The 22,378-nt window shown below is 40.3% G+C and overlaps 1 protein-coding gene across 2 annotated transcripts in view; it reads left to right on the top strand.

Annotated features, from left to right (window-relative positions):
* Abca12 (ATP binding cassette subfamily A member 12) overlaps nt 1–22,378 on the top strand; it is a 168,986-nt gene that overhangs the window by 121,918 nt on the left and 24,690 nt on the right. For both annotated transcript variants that reach the window (XM_006972243.3, XM_076550169.1), the window contains 15 exons: nt 16–85; nt 178–312; nt 1,143–1,298; nt 2,215–2,401; nt 4,773–4,991; nt 6,367–6,563; nt 7,340–7,500; nt 9,705–9,941; nt 10,760–10,910; nt 13,164–13,416; nt 13,888–13,974; nt 14,993–15,086; nt 17,464–17,591; nt 19,367–19,454; nt 21,652–21,757. In XM_006972243.3, coding sequence (XP_006972305.1) covers nt 16–85; nt 178–312; nt 1,143–1,298; nt 2,215–2,401; nt 4,773–4,991; nt 6,367–6,563; nt 7,340–7,500; nt 9,705–9,941; nt 10,760–10,910; nt 13,164–13,416; nt 13,888–13,974; nt 14,993–15,086; nt 17,464–17,591; nt 19,367–19,454; nt 21,652–21,757 — 2,269 coding nt within the window. The remainder of the gene's footprint in view (nt 1–15; nt 86–177; nt 313–1,142; nt 1,299–2,214; nt 2,402–4,772; nt 4,992–6,366; nt 6,564–7,339; nt 7,501–9,704; nt 9,942–10,759; nt 10,911–13,163; nt 13,417–13,887; nt 13,975–14,992; nt 15,087–17,463; nt 17,592–19,366; nt 19,455–21,651; nt 21,758–22,378) is intronic.

Here is a 22,378-nt window from a genome sequence, read left to right on the forward strand (position 1 = left end):
TCATTTTCTCCCCAGAGCCTGCTGTCCCCAACAGCATTCAGCTACGCAAGCCAATATATTGCACGATATGAAGAACAGGGTGTGGGTAGGTTCGATTTTTTTTCTTTTAAGAACAGGATTTTAGCTCTAACTGTGCTGTGTGTCAAGGAAGAGTAAATGCCTGTGTTCAATTTCTAGGTCTTCAATGGGAAAATATGTACAAGTCCCCCGTTCAGGACGATACCACCTCATTTGGCTGGCTGTGTTGCCTAATTCTAGCAGATGCTTTCATTTATTTCTTTATTGCTTGGTACGTCAGGAATGTTTTCCCAGGTAGGACCCTGCATTTCACAGATACATACTCTTTGCGGCTCTCATCACTGTCTGTCAGCTAATACACATGCACCAATGGTTGGCTTGCTATATGCAATCTCCACAGCAGTGTACTAAAATTCTAAATTAACCAACAATTTCAGATTAGATACGTTGACGTGTTCCTTCTCTGGTGGTTCTTTCAAAGATGGAGTCCTTTCAAAATTATGTGATAGTGTCAGGTCAGCCCAGTCTTTCCAAATGGAAGTATGATGCACCATATGGCAAGACCTGTGTTTCTTAATTTTATGGAGAATGAACTACATTCTAGAGAGCATAGACTGGACTCTCTCACTTTGCATCTCAGGCAGTTTTCCTTTTTAGTAGGTTTAGGTGTTTTCTCACTAAGTGTTATTGATACCTGTACAGTTTTGGTGGATGAGTGAATAAAACTGTATGCTTTTGTTTGCACAAAGTGGTTATAAAAATGGCTGTCTTGAGGCAGAAGGCATATCAGTGCTGGTCTGGGACTTGGAGTAGGACCATGGAATATGCAAAGGGACCCTGGGAGAATTCTAGAGATACAGAATTAGTTTAACACTGGACTGTGGTGATGCTTGCATTTGTAAGTGAACAAAAATCATCCAACCACACACTTAAAATGAGTACATTTATCATACAACCATACTTCACTGACATGGCTTTTTAAAAAGAGATGATCTTCTTGGCTTTGTTTTGCAAACTGAACTCACTCTTTTAGTGTGTATAGTATTCTACAAAATGAAGCAATTTCCTGAACCATTCATAGGGTTTCATTTCATTTCATTCTCCCTCGTGGGTTCTCATTACAGGGACATATGGCATGGCAGCTCCGTGGTATTTTCCAGTCCTTCCTTCCTATTGGAAAGAGCAATTTGGATGCGCCGAGGTGAAGCGTGAGAAAAGCAACGGCCTTATGTTTACCAATATCATGATGCAGAACACCAACCCTTCTGCCAGTAAGATAAGTAAGTCAATAGCATATATCATTATGTGAGAAATGACATCAAAAACTGCATGACCAGTGGACTTAATTACGTTTTCCTAGATGATAAAATTCTCATCCCTTTAGTCATGCACGAGTATGTCTACACATATGTGTTTACACTCTTACAGGGGCTGAATTGTGCCTTCTTCTGGGCTCATTAGCTCAGTTGGTTAGCATATGCTGCTAATTAAGCCAAGACTGTAGATCCCTTCGTGGTCCAGTTAGACTCACACAGAGAACAAATTTGTTCCTTGCCCGCAGCCTGCATCCCTTACTCTAGCCATCTGCTACCAGTCGTAGGAGTAACCAAGAAACCAAAATGGGTAATGTAGCATAACCCACAGCTGATGTGAGAAAAATAGTACAAAGCTCATGCCTGGCTCAGGGCGGTTGGTGAGTGCTCTTGTCTCTATGAAAAGATGCCCTGTGTAAGTGGTGGGGTGGTGATGCCTGAAGAAGGTATAGATAGGAAAATTAGCTGGATTCTGTAAGCCACAGATCTGAGAAAACCTTGTTACTGTAAAACCACAACTTGCAAACATTTATTTCATAAAATGATGCCATCCTTCCCAACCAGAGAACAAACTTTCTGGGTTGTCTTTTGAATATTTAAGATCTGTTTAAAAAGGGAAACCATAAAATTATAAATCTGTATTCAGGAAGTGCTTTCTCCAACAGAGAAGGCTAATATGCTAAGCCCTAGAGAATGCGGTTTTCACTCCTGCTCATTCTGTAAGCAGATCAGAAGGAAGCTAGAGAATATAATAAATCAGTCATTTCCGACCTTTTTAAACTTAAAGATTGTATTTATATAATCTCCAATTTTTAAAGGAAAGTCTACTCCAGCTCCATTAATTACTGATGAGCTTCCAACTGTTCTCTTGGTTTCTCTCCAGGTCCTGATTGTGCATTTCCCCCCAACATTGAACCCGAACCTAAAGATCTCCAAGTTGGAGTTGCCCTTCATGGGGTCACGAAGATGTACGGCACAAAGACGGCTGTTCAAAACCTCAACCTGAACTTCTACGAAGGGCACATCACATCATTGTTGGGTCCAAACGGAGCTGGGAAAACCACAACCATGTATGCTATTGTTCAACTAAATGTCAAAGGAGGCCATTATTAATGATAACCTTTTATAAACTAAGATTCCAAACTAAGAAGAAAGCAGAGCTATTACGTCCTCTGGACAGTTCAACTTGTACACCCCGAGAGTCCAAACTGTGAGCTCGAAGGCCATCTTAGGCCATTGAGGGATAGGTTTATTTGTGTGACTTAGTGCTGGTCCATTTTGTGTCTCTTAAAATGTTTAATTCAGTGCAAATTCCAAATAACAGTAAGTTTGCTTTGCATGGCTTAGATCAGTGGTTCTCAACCTGATGCTGCAACCCTTTAATACAGTTCCTCGTGTTGTGGGGACCCCCAGTCATAAAACTGTTTCCTCACTACTTTGTAATGGTAATTTTGTTACTGTTATAAATTGTAATGTAAATATCTGATATTCAGGATATCTAGTATGTGTCTACAAAAGAGGTCAGGATCCACAGATGGAGAACCACTGTCTTAGGGAGAAGAGCACTCTACAGCACAAGGTGTTCATATTGAGACAGGGTCTGTTGAAGCAGGTTCACAGTGCCAGTCTATTCAAACGTGTGTGCTCTCTGGTTAATCCCTGATCTCGGATCTGTACTGCGGGATCTGTCAGCCTGTCTCTTTTATTTGTGTTTATCTCCAGGCCAGGTGTAAGTCTGAGTTTGCACATCCTAGCAGCATGAACATGCAGCCCCATCTTCCCTATCACAGGAAGCACTTGCCTTAGTTCATAAAGAAACAAAGAATTGCCAGCATCATACATAGGTCAATGTGAAGAGCAGCAGATGGGCTGTTCTTTCTCTCTACTGACCATCCTGTGTCAACATAGAGGGAGGATGTGATCCCAGGATTCCTAGGTTATTTTTTTTATCATTTGTGTGTTTGCTTTGACGGTATGTCTCCAACGCTCTACCTGCGCATATTTGCTGTCAGTACTAAGATATCATTGGACTCTAGCCCTTCAGGAAATGTCTCACGTGTTCTACGTTCTATTTTTAATCATCTTGAGTAAGTCCAGGGACTTCTCAAATGCTGCTGTCAATATTTTTCTAAAGAACTGGAGACAAGTGAAGCTCATGATAAGAGTAAACATGTAGCCTCTTGTTTGTATGACCTGTTAAAAGCCAGGGTTGGCTTTCTAGAATACAACACCTATAAAGAACACTTCTGAAGCATATTTTCCCAATGGGAAATAAGAGGCTGGGGAGAAAAGAGACAGCGAAGGTGTTTGAAGAGGCTATAATTTTGGCTGAGAAGGCCCTATTTTATTGGTCTAGATATAAACCCTAAAATATCAAAAAGAAGCATGCTATTTGTGTTTAATGTTACAAGGAAATTGCATGTTATCTTGATTCATTATTTAGTACTATGAGAGACAGGGGAGAACTTCTCTAGACCTTCTGGGAATTATGTTACAATGCAGGGAGGAGATTATTAATAAATAACTACCCAACTTACTAACCACTTGAAAGGTGTTGAGGATTTTCTAGGTAGAGATACTTTGGCCATAATACAGAGAATGGGACTGACGATGGCCAGAGTTATTTCAAAAGCAGGCATGTGGTGATGGCTTCTGCCCCCTGGTGGTAGCAAATGTCAGTAGTTAGGGTACCAAGAGACCAAGAAGGTGCAAACATGACTTATGAAATAGTTTTCTGTAAACAGTATATGAATTCATCACTCAACAAAAGAGGAAAAAATGGATGGTATTGTGGTTAAGATCATTGCTGGTCTGAGGACCCTGTAAGGCAGTGGCTGTCTGTATTCCTAGTGCTGTGATCCTTTAATATAGTTCTTCATGTCATGGTGACCCCTGACCATAAATTATTTTGTTGCTACTTCATAACTGCAATTTTGCAGTTGTTATGAATCCTTATGTAAATAGCTGATACACAACCCCTGTGGGGTCACAGCCCACAGGCTGAGAACCACTGTTATAAGGTGTCTCATGAAGATGTAGCATCGTCTGTTGGATTCACTAGACAAGCCTGGGATTAAATGATAGAATCTGATCTGGAGACATAAATTGGAGACTTGCCAGTCTATAAATAGCATTCCAAGGAAACACAGTATGTTCAAGGAGAGAGTGTACTTTCAACTAAAAAGTGCCCTGAGTGTTAACATTATTACCACCACCACCATCATGGAGTGTTGCACAACACCCTAAATAACTAAAAGCTTAAAAGTCATTTTGATTTTTTTCATTCCCACTTAATACCTTTTTATTTCACAGCTTGCCTTCACTTAAAGAGATGCACTCACTCCAACATTTTTTTTTTTTTTAGCATATGAGATTTATTTAGTTTTGCTATCTAGTTTGAGTGATTGGTCCATACCTAATTTATTACATCTTCATTTCCAGCTCCATGCTGACTGGGCTGTTTAGTGCCTCAGCAGGTACTATTTTTGTATATGGAAAAGATATCAAGACGGACCTGAATACTGTTCGGAAAAACATGGGAGTCTGCATGCAGCATGACGTCTTGTTCAGTTACCTCACCACCAAGGAGCATCTTCTCTTATATGGCTCCATCAAAGTCCCTCACTGGACCAAAAAGCAGCTCCATGAGGAGGTTAAAAGGTGAGTTAAGCCAGAAACATGGACATGGCTTCTTAACCTCTCCCAAAAACACATATTGGTCAAGCTCTAGTAGTAATAACAGTAGGAAATGTTCTCTTGCAAACCTTTTTGCTTTGCTTTCTATTTTTCTGCTAACATACATACTTAACATTATTACCATCTCCAGCTGGCTATACACACATCTTCCTCAGTGTCTTATATGTTGCCCTGATCCTTTGTTCTGTCCTTCAGTTCTGCATGGGTACTACACCCCAAAGTCTTTTAACTGGACTTCCAGCTACTCCTCCTCCTCCCCCATCTCACCTATTCTTATTAGAAAGCTGTCGGAGTGGCCAGGCGGTGGTGGCACACGCCTTTAATCCCAGCACTCAGGAGGCAGAGCCAGGCGGATCTCTGTGAGTTCGAGGCCATCCTGGGCTACTAAGTGAGTCCCAGGAAAGGCGCAAAGCTACACAGAGAAACCCTGTCTTGAAAAAACCAAAAAAAAAAAAAAAAAAAAAAGAAGAAGAAGAAGAAAGAAAGCTGTCGGAGTAAACTTTGTCACCTGCAAATCAGGCCATGTCATCCCTGCATCACCTTAAGTGACTTTTGCTGCATTTCGCATGACATTCCATAACGTCATTACTGAGGCCTACCAGACCCTACATGACCTGTCCGCTGTCTCATGTCTATTTTCGTTAACATTCTCTAGTCACTCCGCTCTGCGAACATAAGCGCACTCATACCCTTGACTACACACAACTCACTCCCACCGGTCTTCCTCCTTACTCCTCACAACTTACCACGCCCTTCCCGAGAGCCGTTTGACCTACTCCTGGCCAAATGACCACTACTTTGGTCTTTGCTTCTCTCATTTTTTCTGAGTGACTACTATATATACAACCCTGAAATAGTATATATTCCAGGTGCTCTCTTTCTGTCTGTCTGTCTGTCTGTCTGTCTGTCTGTCTGTCTCTCTCTCTCTCTCTCTCCCTCTCTCTCTCTCTCCTTTCCTCTTTTATTAATTGTGTGTTGAATACCACCTGATCTATTATAAACTTTCTTAAGATTATGATTATCTAATGGATTTTCTTCACATTTTGGACACATGCACACATAATCTCTTAATGAACAAGTTGGGTTTTTTGGTCTTTTCATTGCTTTTCTCTAGGACCTATGACATGATCTGGCAAAAAGAGCCCAATGTTCTAACCATTTGTCAAATGCATGGACCATATATTCTCTTGTGGTTTTTCTTAGTAATTATTTTTATGTAGACAATAAGATGATAAATGATAATAAACTATTTTATGTTATCAGTGCTGAATTGTACTGATCATCAAAGACATACTCAATGATTAGTGAACACAATGGCACCATTAATTATTTTTTGAAGGACTTTAAAAGACACTGGACTATATAGCCATCGCCATAAAAGAGTTGGGACATTGTCGGGAGGAATGAAGAGGAAATTGTCCATATCTATCGCTCTCATTGGTGGATCGAGGGTAGTGATTCTGGATGAACCCTCCACTGGAGTTGACCCGTGTTCTCGTAGAAGCATATGGGATGTCATATCCAAGAACAAAACTGGTATGAGTATTTTTTTTATAACTTTTCCACGGAGCAGTCAGAAGTGTACCCTCAGGGTTATGCAAAATCAAATTGATGCTTTGTCTGTGTATGCTACAATACCCTCAAACTGTCTGAGGTGGGCTCTTTCTTTTCCTAAGATTTCTCGGGGAGATTTCTGGGTCAATTAGTTAATACTTATCCAGTCCTCACTGTAAGTTGAACCTAATGGACTTTGGGGGATCGTGTAGATCCAATGGCAGTACCGAAGTCTGCCTAGAGGAGCATGGAATCTAATTAGAGATACCAAACATACACAAATGAAAATAAACCGAAAACAGACTAAGTAAGTGCTAACAGGGTGAGATGCAGAGAAGTAATCAGACTGGAGTGGATCAATCAGAGAGGAATATTCAAAAAGTCTTTAAAATTACCGCTCTTTCATAGTGAAGGGAGGGTGGGGGAGGGAGGGAGGGATGGAGAGAGAGAGAGAACACTGAAACAATGCAAGCTGAACTCTGACAAATGAGAAAGAGTTGCTGATGTACACTAAACAATGGACACTAGCTGTAAAGCTTAATAAGGACCAGTTGCTGCCAAATTATATAGAAGACAGCCTCCTATACATCTAATAACACCCTTCTGAATTGCCCTTTGATTGTTATGGAGTCTCGCTCACCTCAGTTAATACCACTCTTGTCCCAAGAAATCCCAGAACTGACTCTTGCTAATTCTGTCCCGTGGCACCTGTATCCTCATTTTTCACTCTGTGTTTTTCTGGACTGTGTTTTCTCAAGCCAGAACAATCATTCTGTCAACACACCACTTGGATGAAGCTGAGGTGTTGAGTGACCGCATTGCCTTCCTGGAACAGGGTGGCCTCCGATGCTGTGGATCACCATTTTACCTCAAGGAAGCTTTTGGGGATGGCTACCACCTCACACTCACCAAGAAGAAGGTTTGTAAGAGGGGAAGTGCCCTATCTCTTGCAGTAACGAGTTAAGTGTTTCTATGAAGTGCAGGCTAATTCTCTCCAACTTGACTCATTGCTTAAATTTCAGCACTATGCTCTCCTACGTGGTTCTTAAATCTCAGCAAGTGTGTTAGTTAAAACAACAACCAGATTTCTGTTCCCATCTCAGAGTATCTGATGTTGTTAGACTCCCTGCCCCCCACACCCAGAATTTACTAAACTTCTGATAATTTCCCATGTGCTATCAGCATTACTGGGTCCTGCACAGAATGATGCCCTTCTAAAGGTTATTGATGGACTGCCAGCCCTTTTCTCCCCTAACATTTCAGACTCTGCAGAGAAATTTAAATCTTCTGGCTTGGGGAAAGCAAATGAAGAGCAGGTATGAAGTCATGCCTTCACTTGGTGACGGCAAGTGTTAGACTGCAGAGTAGAAACTGACTCAGGTCATCTTTTGGACAACTCCGTATCTAAGTAGTTCAAGCTGGGGGGCGGGGCTCTTTCCTTAGCTTTACTCAACTACTTCCACCTTATGCTTTTTCTTTTTTTATAGTTCTTCTTTTTATTTTGAAGTTTGCCTTTTACCACAGTAACTTTTATTGGTGTATATCACTGCTTTTCATTGTAAAATGCTTTTCTCTCTCTTTTTTTTTGAGTTTTTTTATTAAGAATTTTTTAATTTATTTTACATACCAACCAGAGATCCCCTTTTATCCCTCCTTCTGCTCCCCCCAACCTTCTCCCCCATCCCATCCTCACCCCCTCCTCTGAAAAGATAAGGCCTTTTTCATAAATAATATTCTTTTTAATTCTTGGAGAATTTCATAGGATGTAGTTCAATCCTATTCATTCACAAACTCCTTCCATACACACTCTCTCCATCTTCCCCCTTCCTGCACACCCCACTTTAGTTTTCTTCTCCGTATCTACCCAAATCAAGTCCAGTTTGTGTTGCCCAACAACTTTGGGGAACAGGGACCTGCCATGAGTGTGGTCAACCTGCTAGTGGTCACGTCATTAAACAAAACCAACTGTCCCTCTTCCTGCAGCAAATACCACTATCTTCCCAGCTAGCGATGGGACTCCATGCTGAGACTGTGTCTGGCTGGAGCTAGAGCAGGTCTTGTACATGCTGTCGCAATTACTGCTAGTCCATTGATGCTGCTGCCCTGTTGCGTCCAGAAAACACTGTTTTCCTGAAGTCATCCACTACCTCTGGCCCTTATGATCTTTCTGCCCCTCTTCCTTGATGTTCCCTGAGCCTTTGGGGGAAAGGTCTGATATATATGTCCCATTTATGACTGAGCATTCCATAGTCTCTTATTCTCTGAACGTCGACCAGGTGAATATCTCTGCTAAATGTCATCTACTGCATGAAGCTTCTCAGATAAGACCTGTGACATGCAGTGTTTTATGGGTCTAGCAATAAGTTATTAGGAGTCTTTTAATAAGATGTTCTTCCTTAATAAGCTATCTATTTCTACCCCATGCTTAATTAAAACGGCATGACTTTTCTTCCATTCCTCTCCTAGTGGTTGCTGGGATTTTTATCTAATCTGTACTGCATTCTCTTTTTAAACTCTAATGAAACTATCCTTGAGCTTCAAAAAACAAAAATACCAATAATTCATCATTATATTTAGAAATTCATATATTAAGGGATATTTGCTGCATGATGTTTCGAAGCATTATTCCAGGCACTGGGGGCAGCATCAAGTGAATTCATGATATAAATACTCCATATTCCGGATTCATGGACTTCGTGTTTGATGGAATGTGAAAAATTCACACGCTATACTCAATATGTAAATCATGGAACGCATTAGCAATTAGCAAATGATAAATCACATAGAATATTTATTTCTATAAATATAGACAGAAATAAGCCAGGAATGGGAAAGAAGTGTCAGTGAAGCCATGAGCTGGGGCTGGTGTGAGAAGGGGGCATGTTGGCTGTTGGGGTGCAGAGACCCTGAGGAGGTGGGCCTGCACCATGGCCTGACATACCATAGCAACCGAGGCGAAGAGCTGACGGTGCACTAAAGCTCTAAAGGGCGGTGGGTGGATGGATGCAGCTGGGAGGGGGGGGTGACCTGTAAGTCCCCACGTGGGACAGGGGACAGCTCCAAGAATGGTATGTGTGTGATCGGACTCAGTGGAGTTTGCTTAACTCTCCGTTTCGTCCACAGAGTCCCAATCTAGACACAAACACCCTCTGTGACACAGGGGCCGTTACAGCCATGATCCAGTCACACCTCCCGGAAGCCTACCTCAAGGAGGACATCGGGGGAGAGCTGGTGTATGTACTCCCTCCGTTTAGCACGAAGGTCTCCGGTGCTTACCTGTCACTCCTGAGAGCGCTGGACAAGGGCATGGGTAAACTCAACATCGGCTGCTATGGCATTTCTGACACCACTGTTGAAGAGGTATGTGGCCGTCTTCTCACTGCTTGTTCCATTGATTTCTTTATTAGTTGTTTGTTTGTTCTTTAAAGTGCTGGGAATCAGACCCAGCCCCGTGAACAGAGGCAGCCGCTGTACGTCTGGACTTTATCTGTACCACCTTCCTGTGTATGTCCACGTCTCTCTGTGTGTATAGGTGCATGTAGTTCACAGGCACTCTTGTCCACATGCCTCCAGTGGTCATGGGATAACCCCTAGAATCATTCCTCTGGTGCTGTCCTCTTTGCTTTTGGAGACAAGGTCACTCACCGGCCTAGACCTCAGCACGTAAACTGGACTGGCTGGCCCGTGAGCACCAAGGATCCATCAGTGTTCACCTTCCCAGTGCTGACATTACAAGTGCACATCGTGAATCTGGGTTCTAGGGATGGAAGTCTGGTTCTCACTTACTGACTGGGCTCTTTCCCTACTCCCATTTCCCACCACCACTACTTTATTTATTGGTGCTCATATGACTTTCTCTGCCCTTAGAGAAAGTTATGAAGATTTTTCCTAATTAAAGGGAAAAGTATTTTTAAATAAATATGGCACAAAATCAGAAAAACTTAAAATTCTTAGTACTATTCTAACAGAAGACTGATTTCCAAGAAGAAAGTTTTTTTTTCAACCTTTTACATCTAAAAGATGAGAATGACCATCTTTTACACTTAAAAATATTCTCTTAATGTCGGTTGGGAAATAGTTGTCTTAATAAATGTGATAATAATTTAAAAAATAAAAATCGAGGTCCCAAGAGATGTGTACCCTTTATGTTAATGAAGTGATATGGCTTCTTTGTCTAGGTCTTCCTGAACTTGACAAAAGATTCACAAAAAAGTGGTAACATGAGTCTCGAACACTTAACACAGAGGAAAGTCGGGAGTCCCAGTACCAACGGCACCTCCACCCCCGACGACTTATCTGTGAGCAGCAGCAACTTCACAGACAGAGACGGTACAAACCCAATGTGCATGCTTTGCTTACTTTTCATAGATGACATAATTGGGAAAATAGAGGCACTGATTTTGACTCTCCTTTGAAATTCAACCTTAAAGTTTCCTTTTAAATTAACCATCCTAACGCATAAAAGCATCCTTCCAATTCACAAAATATTCATTATGGCGGATCAAATTCTCCCTTTCAAAAATGAAATGGTTATGAAAGCAAGGTGAACGTGGGAAATCCCTTTGACAGGTGATGAGGGGGTACTTTCTGCTCATCAGAAATGACTCTCTGGATGTAACTGTCTGTAATTTCAGAGGTGTGCTTCCCAAGTCACGGTTCTTCCTGCAATCAGGGCTGTTCAGGGAACGGGCATGGCTCTCTTATCAGGAGCACTCTATCATTAGGTGCATACACATGGAAGCAAAGGCATCCCAAATGAAGTTGTTGGCTTTTTGTTTTTTTGTGTTTTGAATCATCTCTCACTGGGAAAGGTGTCTATCTCCCTCCAACTCTGATTCACTCAAGGGACAAGAAAATGCTTTGTTTGGGGCAAAGTCTCTGACTTGATTAAGTTTGACCTGAAGGTTAATATCTGTATTAAAATGCTTTGCCTTCAACTGTTCACACAGGATATGTTTGGAGAAAAAAAAAATCACGTTTTTGACACAGCTTTCAGGGGTTAAGTTCTTTTAAAAGTAGCTTTTATTATCACTTCATTTCTTTCCGACAGTTAATTTATACCCTGGAAACATGATTTACTTAAGGAAGCATGTAGTAAAATGATATATGAATTATGGAGTAGTCATTTCAACGGTTTGCTTAGAGTGGGAGACATCTCTAGAAGCAGAACTTTTAATTAAACATTTGCCTGTCTTGAAGACTCAGGAAAGATTGTCTCTGATGTTTATTCACTTCTGGAATCCGAGTCTCACCTGTCCTCTGTCACACTTCCCATTTTTCATCTGTTGGGGGATATAATTGTGGATTCTGAGAAACTGAGGACTCTGATTGGAAAGTGGTCATCTGCTTCGGTATATTTGCCTCTGCCTTTTTCTCATAATTTGAAACTATTCTTCACTCGGAATGTTCCCCTCATTGACATTATCTTTGAGGAAGCACATTTACTCCATTTTGATACACCTGTAAGTCCTCCACATGTAATTTCTCAAGAAACAGAAAAGAATACTAATTAACTCAAAATATCCAGCTCCTTGTTCAATTCCCTTATGCAGAGATAGGAGTCTGCGTTTAAGCTTGTTCGCTCTGCTTAATTGGAATTCATTTTAAATTAAGCAGCTTTGTATTTTTTCCTTATCAGCTAAATGAAGATCATGATTTTTGTGCTGCATGATTTGTGATGGAGAATTTTAAGTGTACACAGAGCTGACAAATGCCATTCCCTTATCATATGTGAAAACGGGTGGTGGCAGGTCTGCTTGAATTGACTTTGGGGGAAAGCTGACGAAATGGTTGGCCCTAAGAGCCCCATGGAGCAGCCGTGGTCATCATGGCTTCCCTGGCTCTCAAAGGCAATGGAGAGGTTCTCAGGAAAGCATTGCAAAGTGGGGGTGAGATGTTGAAAAGTTTTCAACGAATCTTTTATGGGGACTCTAGTGCTGAAGATGGAGTCTGGAAAGGCCATAATCATTCCAAATTTCTAGTGAGAGTTTAATGAATATGTGCTTGGATGAGAATTAGATCTTAGAGAAGATTTCCTTTTCTTTCATTTAGAGGGAGTTCACTGGACGTCATGTTAGAAGGAGAAACAACCAAACTAATGGTCTCTGCTATAGTAGGAACCGGTTCTTACACTGCTAGGCTGGTGTTTTATTTATACTATTTCAATTCAACCTCGATAAGGCTATTTTCTGTATTTTCAAAATTACTAATTACATACTGGGCCTGCATTGAGACTTTGGAGTAGGGAATGGGATTCATTTATAAAATTCTGCATCTTTGCTTTTTCCATGTTATATTACTACACATATATTATAACTAGTGGTATATTATATTATAACTAGTGGTAGTGAGTCATAATTTTCATAACACTCTTATATTCAGCTATATATGAGGCACATGTTGTGGTCCCTGATTTAGAGCCATATTAGAAATGGATTGCTAAATCTTCAGTCCAAATATTGAAAACAGAATCTCCTCCCATCCTACAGCACGGTACCATCCAGCTGTGGTTTGTGAAGTTACATTATGACTTGATTTATGGAGGTTGCCTGGAACCGCGTCAAATCTCTTGTCCTTTCTCAGACAAAGTCCTGACAAGGAGCGAGAAGCTGGATGGCTTCGGCCTGTTACTGAAGAAGATAATGGCTATTCTCATCAAGAGGTTCCACCACACTCGCAGGAACTGGAAAGGTCTCATTGCCCAGGTCGTCCTCCCCATCGTCTTCGTAGCCACTGCCATGGGCCTTGGCACACTGAGAGATTCCAGCAACAGTTATCCCGAGATCCTGATCTCTCCATCCATTTATGGCACCTCCGAACAGACAGCCTTCTACGCGTGAGTGACTTTCTGACAACATTGTCCCCACAGTGGTTCCAGAAAAAAAAAAATACAGTACTTAATTCTGCTAAACAGATGTGCTACTTCTATCCCTAACAAATAAGTTCCTAAGAGGATTTACATGCATCTACAAATAAAATTAGAGTGTATGCTTACTTTTAAGGGTTAGACTTTAATCATATGTGTTTGCTAAATTCATGTCGTAGGAGAACATCGGGGCAGCAACGCCTGCATCTTCCATAAATTTTTACACCTATAGGGTGGATGTACCCCAGTGCTAAAACTCATGTGGAGCATGTGTGGAGGCCTGGAGTTCATACCCCAACAGAAGAGAAGGGGAGGAGAGTGGGGGAGACAAAGAAGTGGGGGGGGGGAGGGAATGTATAAAAATAGTCTTGTTGACAGCACAATTCAGGTCTTAAGGTGAACGTGAGTTAAGTGACAAGTCCGTGTCGCTTGATACTGCAGGAATTTTGACCCAAGCACGAACGGCCTGGTCTCAGCACTATGGAACTTCCCTGGCATTGACAATGTGTGTTTGAATACAAGTAACTCGTAAGTTGTCCCCCTTCTTCTTCTTTCTCCCAGCATTCTAGTTGGTGTGAGTGGGCGTGGGAATACATGAGGTGCGCATGTGTGATTTTGCTGGAAAAGGATAACATTCTGATAGAAAGTCTGTGTCTAACAGATTTTATCTCTTTCTTTTGATTCATTCATTGTCAATACTATACCATAGTAGTAAGCATTACATTCCTTATACAGTTGTTCTTCTTGTATTCATAGTTATATTTTACAATTGCAACGTGAGAATTAATCGTTAATCCCTGTGTATTGTTTTTAAAGATATACTTCTTTTACTTTTATGTGTACGTGTGAGCACCTACATGTATATCTGTGTATGACATGCACACCTCATGCTCACACAGACCAGAAGAGGGTATTGGATCCCTTGGAACTGGAGTCATAAGTGGTTATGAGCCACTCAATATAGATGCTGGGAACCAAACCTAGGTCATCTGCCAGAGCAGCAAGTTATCTTAACCACTAAGCCATCTCCAGCCCCATTAATCTCTTTACAGATGAAGAGACAAGGGACCACAGGGACCCATGCATTTGTCTAAGGAAGCCTAGACTGTACGACACATAGGTAACCTGAGATCTAAGGCTCCCGACTCTACTCTTGGCATTTTCACATTTACATCCTAGCTCATTTAAATTTTCAAGCTAGCACATAATGTATATTAACCTGGCTTTAGTGCATCAGCAGAGAGGATGAGAGGCACAAACTGAACAAATGAGACACCGAGTCCTGTCCTGCCATAGTGAGAAAATACACTCAGTATGGTTCAACTTTGCTTAGTCAATTGATGCTGTCCTGTAATTCTCACCCCAACTAAATGCCAGATCAAAAACACTGTTGCAATGCATAATCAGCTTATGGAATATCAACCATACCTGGGTCTACCTACCTGAATTCAACACCAACTACTTATTTCTCTGCTCCCACACAAGCACCGAGAACATGCATGTGTGCACATACGCACAGCTCACTTTGGCTCATTTTTATTTCCAGGCAGTGTTTTAAAAAAGACAGTCTGGGAAAATGGAACACGAGTGGAGAAGCTATTGACAACTTTGGTGTTTGCTCCTGTTCAGACAATGTCCAGGTAAAAGAGAATTCTGTTTCAGTATAGTCGGGGGTGGAGGGGGTTGGGAAAATAAACAGCAAAACTTGAAAGATCTATTCAGGTTACCAAAGAGTCAGTATAATTTCATTTTATGGAAGCTAGTAGCTCAAAGATATGGGCCCAGGCAGCTCAAAAAAAATATTGACTTTGAACTTCAGGTCACTGTTTTAAATCTGACTGAAGACAAATTTCTAGATGTAAAAGATGGTCCTTTTGGAACCCAACTGAGAATGAATCTTTGGTCTCAATTCCATTCTAGCTGAGAAGCTCAGCTTCACGGCACAAAAGGTGGCCTTAATTGTCATATTTGAAAATATAGTGGGCATGCTACCACAGCATCAGCTGGGAAGTCGGTCGCCTGTCTGTCTAGAGAGGAATTTCACATGTTCCCAAGCAACACTTGGGAAGGTTTTTGCATCAAAATTCATTTCCTGAAAATTAAAAAAGAAATCCCACAATGCCTTTATCTTTATTCTATGAATCTAGATCTTTACTTTCTAAGCTATCAGCTCACTACACTGTCAGGGGAACAAAGTTAACTGGGCGAATCCCATGTTTCTGTTTGAATCACGATGTACGTATCACACACATATCGTGTATGAAAGTGAGCATCCTCGAGGAGAGGAGGTGTAGTCAGGATTTAAATGAAATGCAAACAACATTGAACTGGTAAACTTGTGCAATTGATCTGATGAGTTAAAAATGTTAAGGAAATTTTTATTGAAGAAAAGTCACCATTGGTCTCTAAGGATCACTGTGGCACCAACTTCTTTCTTGCAGGATGATTTGCTATCGTTCCCAGGGCTTTCTTCAAGTATAGGAAGGTTGTACCCTGACTCTAGTACAACACTTTGCAATGAAAATATTTCTAGTGAGCACAACCCATTTGGGCATTCCCATGCAAGATAGTTACTAACAATAAGAACTAGTATTCAACAAAGATCTTTGGAATCTTTCAGTTTTGACTGTAGTCTCTCCTGCCATTTAGAGCTTTTATTCCCTTTTCTAATTTAACAACAACAACAACAAAAACTCATTGTTTTGTGTGCTGCGGAAAAAAAAAACTTAAGTGGCTAAAACCTCATCTATTTTCTGTGAGGGATGGTAGTGATTTGCCAGGAGTGTGAGAAGGAGGCTTTTGTACTGATGGGATTCTGTCTTCTGCAATAGTTGCTAATTATGTGGGTGTGTTCACTTTGTCAAACTTCATCAAGCAGTGCCTTTATAATACATGTGTTTCTTTACATGTATAATACAATTGGATGAAAATCTTCAGACCTGTACTGTCTACATGGAGGCATCTTCCCCTGATTAATCGGGAAGCCAATGCCATTCTGAAGTTTGATCTTTGGGTAGATGCAACTTGATGTACAGTGAAATCCAGTTCTGGCATTTCAGAGGCCTCTGCAGTTTTATCCAACTCACATGCACTGTGAGCCTCTGGCTCTGGGACTTGGTGTGAGTGATGAAAGGAAAAACCGCACGGAGCTAGGCTTTCCTCCAGGTTAAATAAGATGGCAATGAAGCCTCAGGAGCCAAACCAGAGCTAGGTCGTGTGAAGTGTAGACAGCCAAGTGTAAAAATAAGTGTGTAAACACAAGCTCCAAAGCTGACAGAGTGAGGCACAGCTGTAGTATTTGTCCTTGGGAGGTGGAGCAAGAACATCAGATGTCCAGTGGAATCCTCAGCTATGTTCGAGGCTAGTCTGTCTGAGCTAGAAATCCTGTCTTAAAATCCCATATAAGTAAATAAGAAATAGAAATGTAATCCATATGTTAGGATGTTCCTAGTGGTCCAAGGAGGCACAAGAACTCTTGTCACTACCTTTGTTACTTTTCTGTAAGCCCCAAATTAGTTCTTAAATAATAAATACACATATTCGTATAACCAATAGGTAAAATCTATATGTAATCTATTTAATGAAGTTCTTACTCCTAGGTTAGGTAGCTAAAGCGAATATGGTGTGAACTTTCAATTCACTGCTGTCATTTTGAAGAGTTTCTTCTCATAATGCTAATTTTTAATTTGAGACAGATTCCTTTCTTATTCCCTATAAATTCTTGAGATGTTTGACATATTTCTGTTTCAAAAAAAAGTTTACTTTGTCAGTATAACATAGGAAAGATCACGTATTTGCTTTAGGTGAGTCCTAAACACATGTGTATATTCTACATAAGTGATAATTGTTCCAATTTCTTGGCAGTAGGCAAGTTCTTCTCCAAAGTTCTTGGGAGTTCAAGGGCGCTTAGATCACACCTCAGCCTTTGCAGTAAAGGACAAAGCAGGAGACATTGGCATCGTCTATTTAACTTACACAGGACAAAAAGGAAGAACTTAATTTGATTTTATTTTCCAGGAATGCCCTAAATTTAACTATTCCCCACCTCATAGAAGAATTTATTCTTCCCAAGTTATTTATAACCTCACTGGAAACCACATGGAAAATTATCTTATATCAACTGCAAATCGTTTTGTGCAGAAAAGGTAAAATATTTTGTTTATTGCATATTTCATTGATTTCTTATTTTTGTTTGAAAAAGTAGAGATGATAATTGCAAATTCTTTATATGGTTAAATTGATCATTGTTTTGATTTGATTGACTGATGGTTGATCTGATCATTGATGTGGTTATTTATATGGTTCAGTGTTTTGTTCTGTATATAGTCTTATGTATTGAAATTTAAGTCATGACTAAGTCAGGATTCATTTGAGCAAACTAAAAATCACTGGCTTTTTAAAGTCTTAAAATGTATTGCTGAATCTGTACTTATTTTTATCTCAAAGCAATAGGAGTTATTGACTGTCCTGTATGTACTTGGAGTTTCAAAGCATGACTTTTTGTGATGGTTGGCCTGGGTTGCAGTAATAATTTCTCAAAATGCAGATTGGGTCTGTGTGTGTGGCAAGGCCTTGTCTCCCAGTCCCCTGCACATTTGCCGTGATGTAAAACCCACGAGCTTACTCAAAACTTCCTCCTTCCCTCCATTTCTCCTTCATTTCTCAATGTGCATAAATTCTTCACATTCACTGTAGAATGTTATTAAGTTAAAGACAAGCCAAAGAAGAAAAAGCATGATTTTTCTACTTATATAGAACCACTATTAATATTTTGGGATTTTTCTCTCCTGAGATTTCTATCACAGATATACAAGTAAATATTTTCCACAGACATGGGTTTAATTACAAACAAATATTTAAATATTTTGTATATTCAAGCATATTAAGTGTTTCATATGGTCAAATATGTTATGATAAAGTAAATTTATTATAAATAAAAAGGATTCATTATGAAAAACTAGTCTGAAAATCCACATTTAAAAACAAACTATGAGCCTGGCGGTGGTGATGCACACCTTTAATCCCAGCATTCAGGAGGCAGAGGCAAGCAGATCTCTGTGAGTTCAAGGCCAGCCTGGTCTACAGAGCAAGATCCAGGACAGGCACCAAAGCTACATAGAGGAACCCTGTCTTACAAAAACCAACAACAACAACAACAAAAAGCTATGATATAATTTGCATGTTAAAATTATATCTCTGTGCCATCACGTCTAGCATGAGGCTATTGTAGTGTAAATTGCTCTGTCCCATTATTTCAGTTGAACCTAATTTGGTGAGTATCTAAACTGGTCTATTCTGAATATTATGACTTGGATTTTTAAAGTTAATTTTTATGAAAACCATCACATTCAGGGATCTTAGAGGAAAAAATGTAGGAACAACCAATAAGCTGAGGGAGAATGGTTTAGAACAGAAACTAAGTAATTTGAAAAAAGATGATAGATGATATCATTCTGGTATTAATTGCCCCAAAAGAACATTTAAGCATTATCGTGTTGGGTTTTGAGACAGAAAGTGGAAATAATTAGGTTATGCCATTCTTTTTTAGAATGCTTATTGCATGCATGCAGTTGTTTAGTGTGGTGTTTCTTTTGGAATTTTTCTTTGGGCAGGATCTCATGTCGTAGTCCAGGCTGCCTTGGAACTCAAAGCAGCTTTACCTCCTCAGTTTCCCGAGTGTTGAAATTACAGGCATGAGCCGCCACCCTTAATTACCTTCATCGCTTCCCTTTAGTTGTGGTGTCTGCTTGAGGTAAAATATAAGAAGGATCAGTAGAAAATATTTATCAGGTTGTACTTACTTCATTCTGTTTTGTGTTCTGGATGGAAAGGAAAAGATAAGCTCCTACTTCAATATTTTAGATCTACTTCAGAAGATTTTGTCCAGAAAAACAAACGTAAATTTTGTTTCTCTATGTAGATACGGAGGTTGGAGTTTCGGCCTGAATTTGACTAACGATCTTCGTTTTGATATAACAGCAGTTCCTGTCAATAGAACTCTTGCCAAGGTAAATTCGGGTCTTGCTTCTGGGAGAGCATATAAATCGGGATGTGAAGTTGATATATCTAAGCATTTTCATGTGAGCAACACAAAGCATAAAAATCAATTCTGTGTGATGCATATATGTACTCTAAGGAGGCACAGATACATAAGAGCCGGAAGACATGTAAACACTGTACACAGTGGTGCTTCTCACAATAAATCAAAACACAGCTCAAACACCCATCTGACATAGGATAAATACACCAATTCATTCATTCATTCATTCATTCATTCGAACTTTCAGTAATGAAAATGAAAGCTGAAAGCACTCCACTCTGGATAACAAGCAGACTGAATGTCCTGCAAATCACTGAGAAGTAAAGAGAGAGATGGGCAGTAGTGCATGGCCCATGTTCATCTTTCTGTAAACTTGCAGGACAGGGAGAGCTCAACCACACTGTTCAAGGAACCAGCCCTGCTGTGATCTGGAAGGTTAGAGATCAGGGCGGAGCTTAGCATTCCATAGTTTCAGTGTGTGGTGGTTTAATATTTGTAATCCTCATACCTTTTTGTCTCACTGTGCCTTTACACTTCATGCATTTTTATGTATGTGTCATGACCTTTTAGAGAATGGGGATGTGTGTATTTAGCCTTGCTTCTCTCCAAACCTGGAATAATAACTAATCACTGGAGATAAATAATTCCAATGTTTTCCTTTTCTTCTCCCAGATAGCACAAACGCTTTGAAACAAGCTAGTCACCGAGTCAGACATATGGCTACCCAGATGATAAATAGCAGTTACAGGGATTTTATTTGCTTACTTATTTTTAGTCACAGAAAATTTTAATATCCTCTGAACATTTCTCGCTGGGTGTGAGAGACCCATACAATCGAGGAGGAAGTGAAGCAATTAATATTCACTTAGTGACTGTTGTATGCCAAACAGCAGGGTCACCTTTCAGAAAAACCATTTAATTCCATTCTCACAACATCCTCACTCAGTAGACACTGTTGGGCCAGGTTGTCACAAAGTGATGTGGGAAAGAAGGATCCTGGGACTTCGGCATCCTTTTCTTCCTCTCCTCTCTCCACATCCTGAGTAAATGTCCTTTCATAATCAAGGGAGGTCCTAATATGAAATAATGTCTAAGTCAGAATGCAATTTTAGATTAAGACCATTTAAATTGAATTACACTAGCATTTTAAACACCTTGCATTTGATGTAGAAAGGGAAGTAACTCATCCTGTGGGTTACTTTCCCCCAACTAGGCACAGAAAGTTAGTGGGGGATTTTAAAACAATATTTTTTTTCATTTTTATTAATTACTCAATTAACTTTTCCCCAGCCAGATCACATTTCCTCTCCCTCCCTAAAACACAAACAATAACAAAAACCAAAAAGCACTTCAGTGTACAAACAACACAAAATGCTCCTTGAAAGAAACTTTGTTATACACATGATTATTGTGAAAAAGTGTTTTAAGCCAAACCTTTAAAACTATTTATAATTAAAAAGTAATTATAATTTTTTTAAAAACAAAACTGTCAATTTTTGTAGTTAAGGACCTGAGGCTCGCATCATTTTTTTATAATCCTTCCTCTGATCTGCTGCTCTCTGTTTTTATCACTGCTCTTCAGAGTCTTCATTCTAGTCGCAGGGTCACTATGGCTGTGCGGCAGAGATGCAGTGGTTTCCCAGTTCACTTGAGGCTTTGCCTGCAGGAGAATCGAGAGCAGCAGTTCTCAACTTTCCTAAGGCTGCGGCCCTTTAACACAGTCCCTCGTGTTGGTTCATAATAACCATAAATAATAATAACCATAAAATTACTTTCGTTGCTACTTCATAACCGTAATTTTGCCACTGTTATGAATCATAACGTAAACATCTGATCTGAAATGAAGGATGTCTGATGTGCCAGATACGAAAGGGTCGTTCAGCCCCCAAGGGGGCGGTGACCCACAGTTTGAGAACCGCTGGTCTAGAGCAACTGCTAATTCAGTCCTCTTACTCAAAATAGCTGACTCCCCAGCCTCTGTCCACCTGTAAATTGAAAACCCACAGACCCGCCTATGATCAACCTCCAGGGATATCTCATTAGCTTCAGAACAAATCATCAGGAAATTGATGCTCTTCTTGAAAGAAAAGCATCCTATCAGATGTTTAGAGCGCCTAATTTCCTCGAATACAACCCTGACCTCGTCTTCTTTTGATATTTGACAGGTGTGGTATGACCCAGAAGGCTACCACTCCCTCCCAGCTTACCTCAACAGCCTCAACAACTTCCTGCTGAGAGTTAACATGTCAGAGCATGATGCTGCCCGGCACGGTAGGCTCATTGCACAGCAGCATCTTTACAGCATCTAAACTGCAGGTCTCCAAGAAATGTTTGGAAATGGTGACTCCTTCCAGGTGGAACGTTCTGGATAATCCCCTTACCTTCAGATTAATTTAGTTTCCTCATTTATCAAGTCAGGAGAGTAAAACCCGGACTTCTTACCGCTCTGCTCTCACGGCTAGTCCTTACGTCTCATGGAAAATATTCCAGAACTATTGACGTGTCTTCAGACAAGAACTGACTGATTAATATTCATAATTATCGTTCATGGATTTTTATATGCAATTTTTTTTAACGACAAGGTCTCACTCTGTAGCCCTGGCTGCCTTGACATTGATAGAGATCTGCCTGCTTCTGCCTCCTGAGTGCTGGGATTAAAGTTATACACCACCACACTCAGGAAGACAAAACTTTTAAAACACAAACTTCTACACTGTGCCCAAAGTGCTATCATATACAAGGCACATTTTATATGACACATACGTTGTGCAAAATACTGCTGGTCCTTACAGTTCTCTTTGGGGTTAGCATTACTCTTTGCTCCCATGTGTTCACTGATTAGCTAAGGTGAGATTTGAACTCGGGGCCCTCTAAGCCTTGCCTGTTCCTTTT

The sequence above is a fragment of the Peromyscus maniculatus genome, chromosome 13 (genome assembly GCF_049852395.1).
Source record: "Peromyscus maniculatus bairdii isolate BWxNUB_F1_BW_parent chromosome 13, HU_Pman_BW_mat_3.1, whole genome shotgun sequence".
Classification (NCBI taxonomy): domain Eukaryota; kingdom Metazoa; phylum Chordata; class Mammalia; order Rodentia; family Cricetidae; genus Peromyscus; species Peromyscus maniculatus.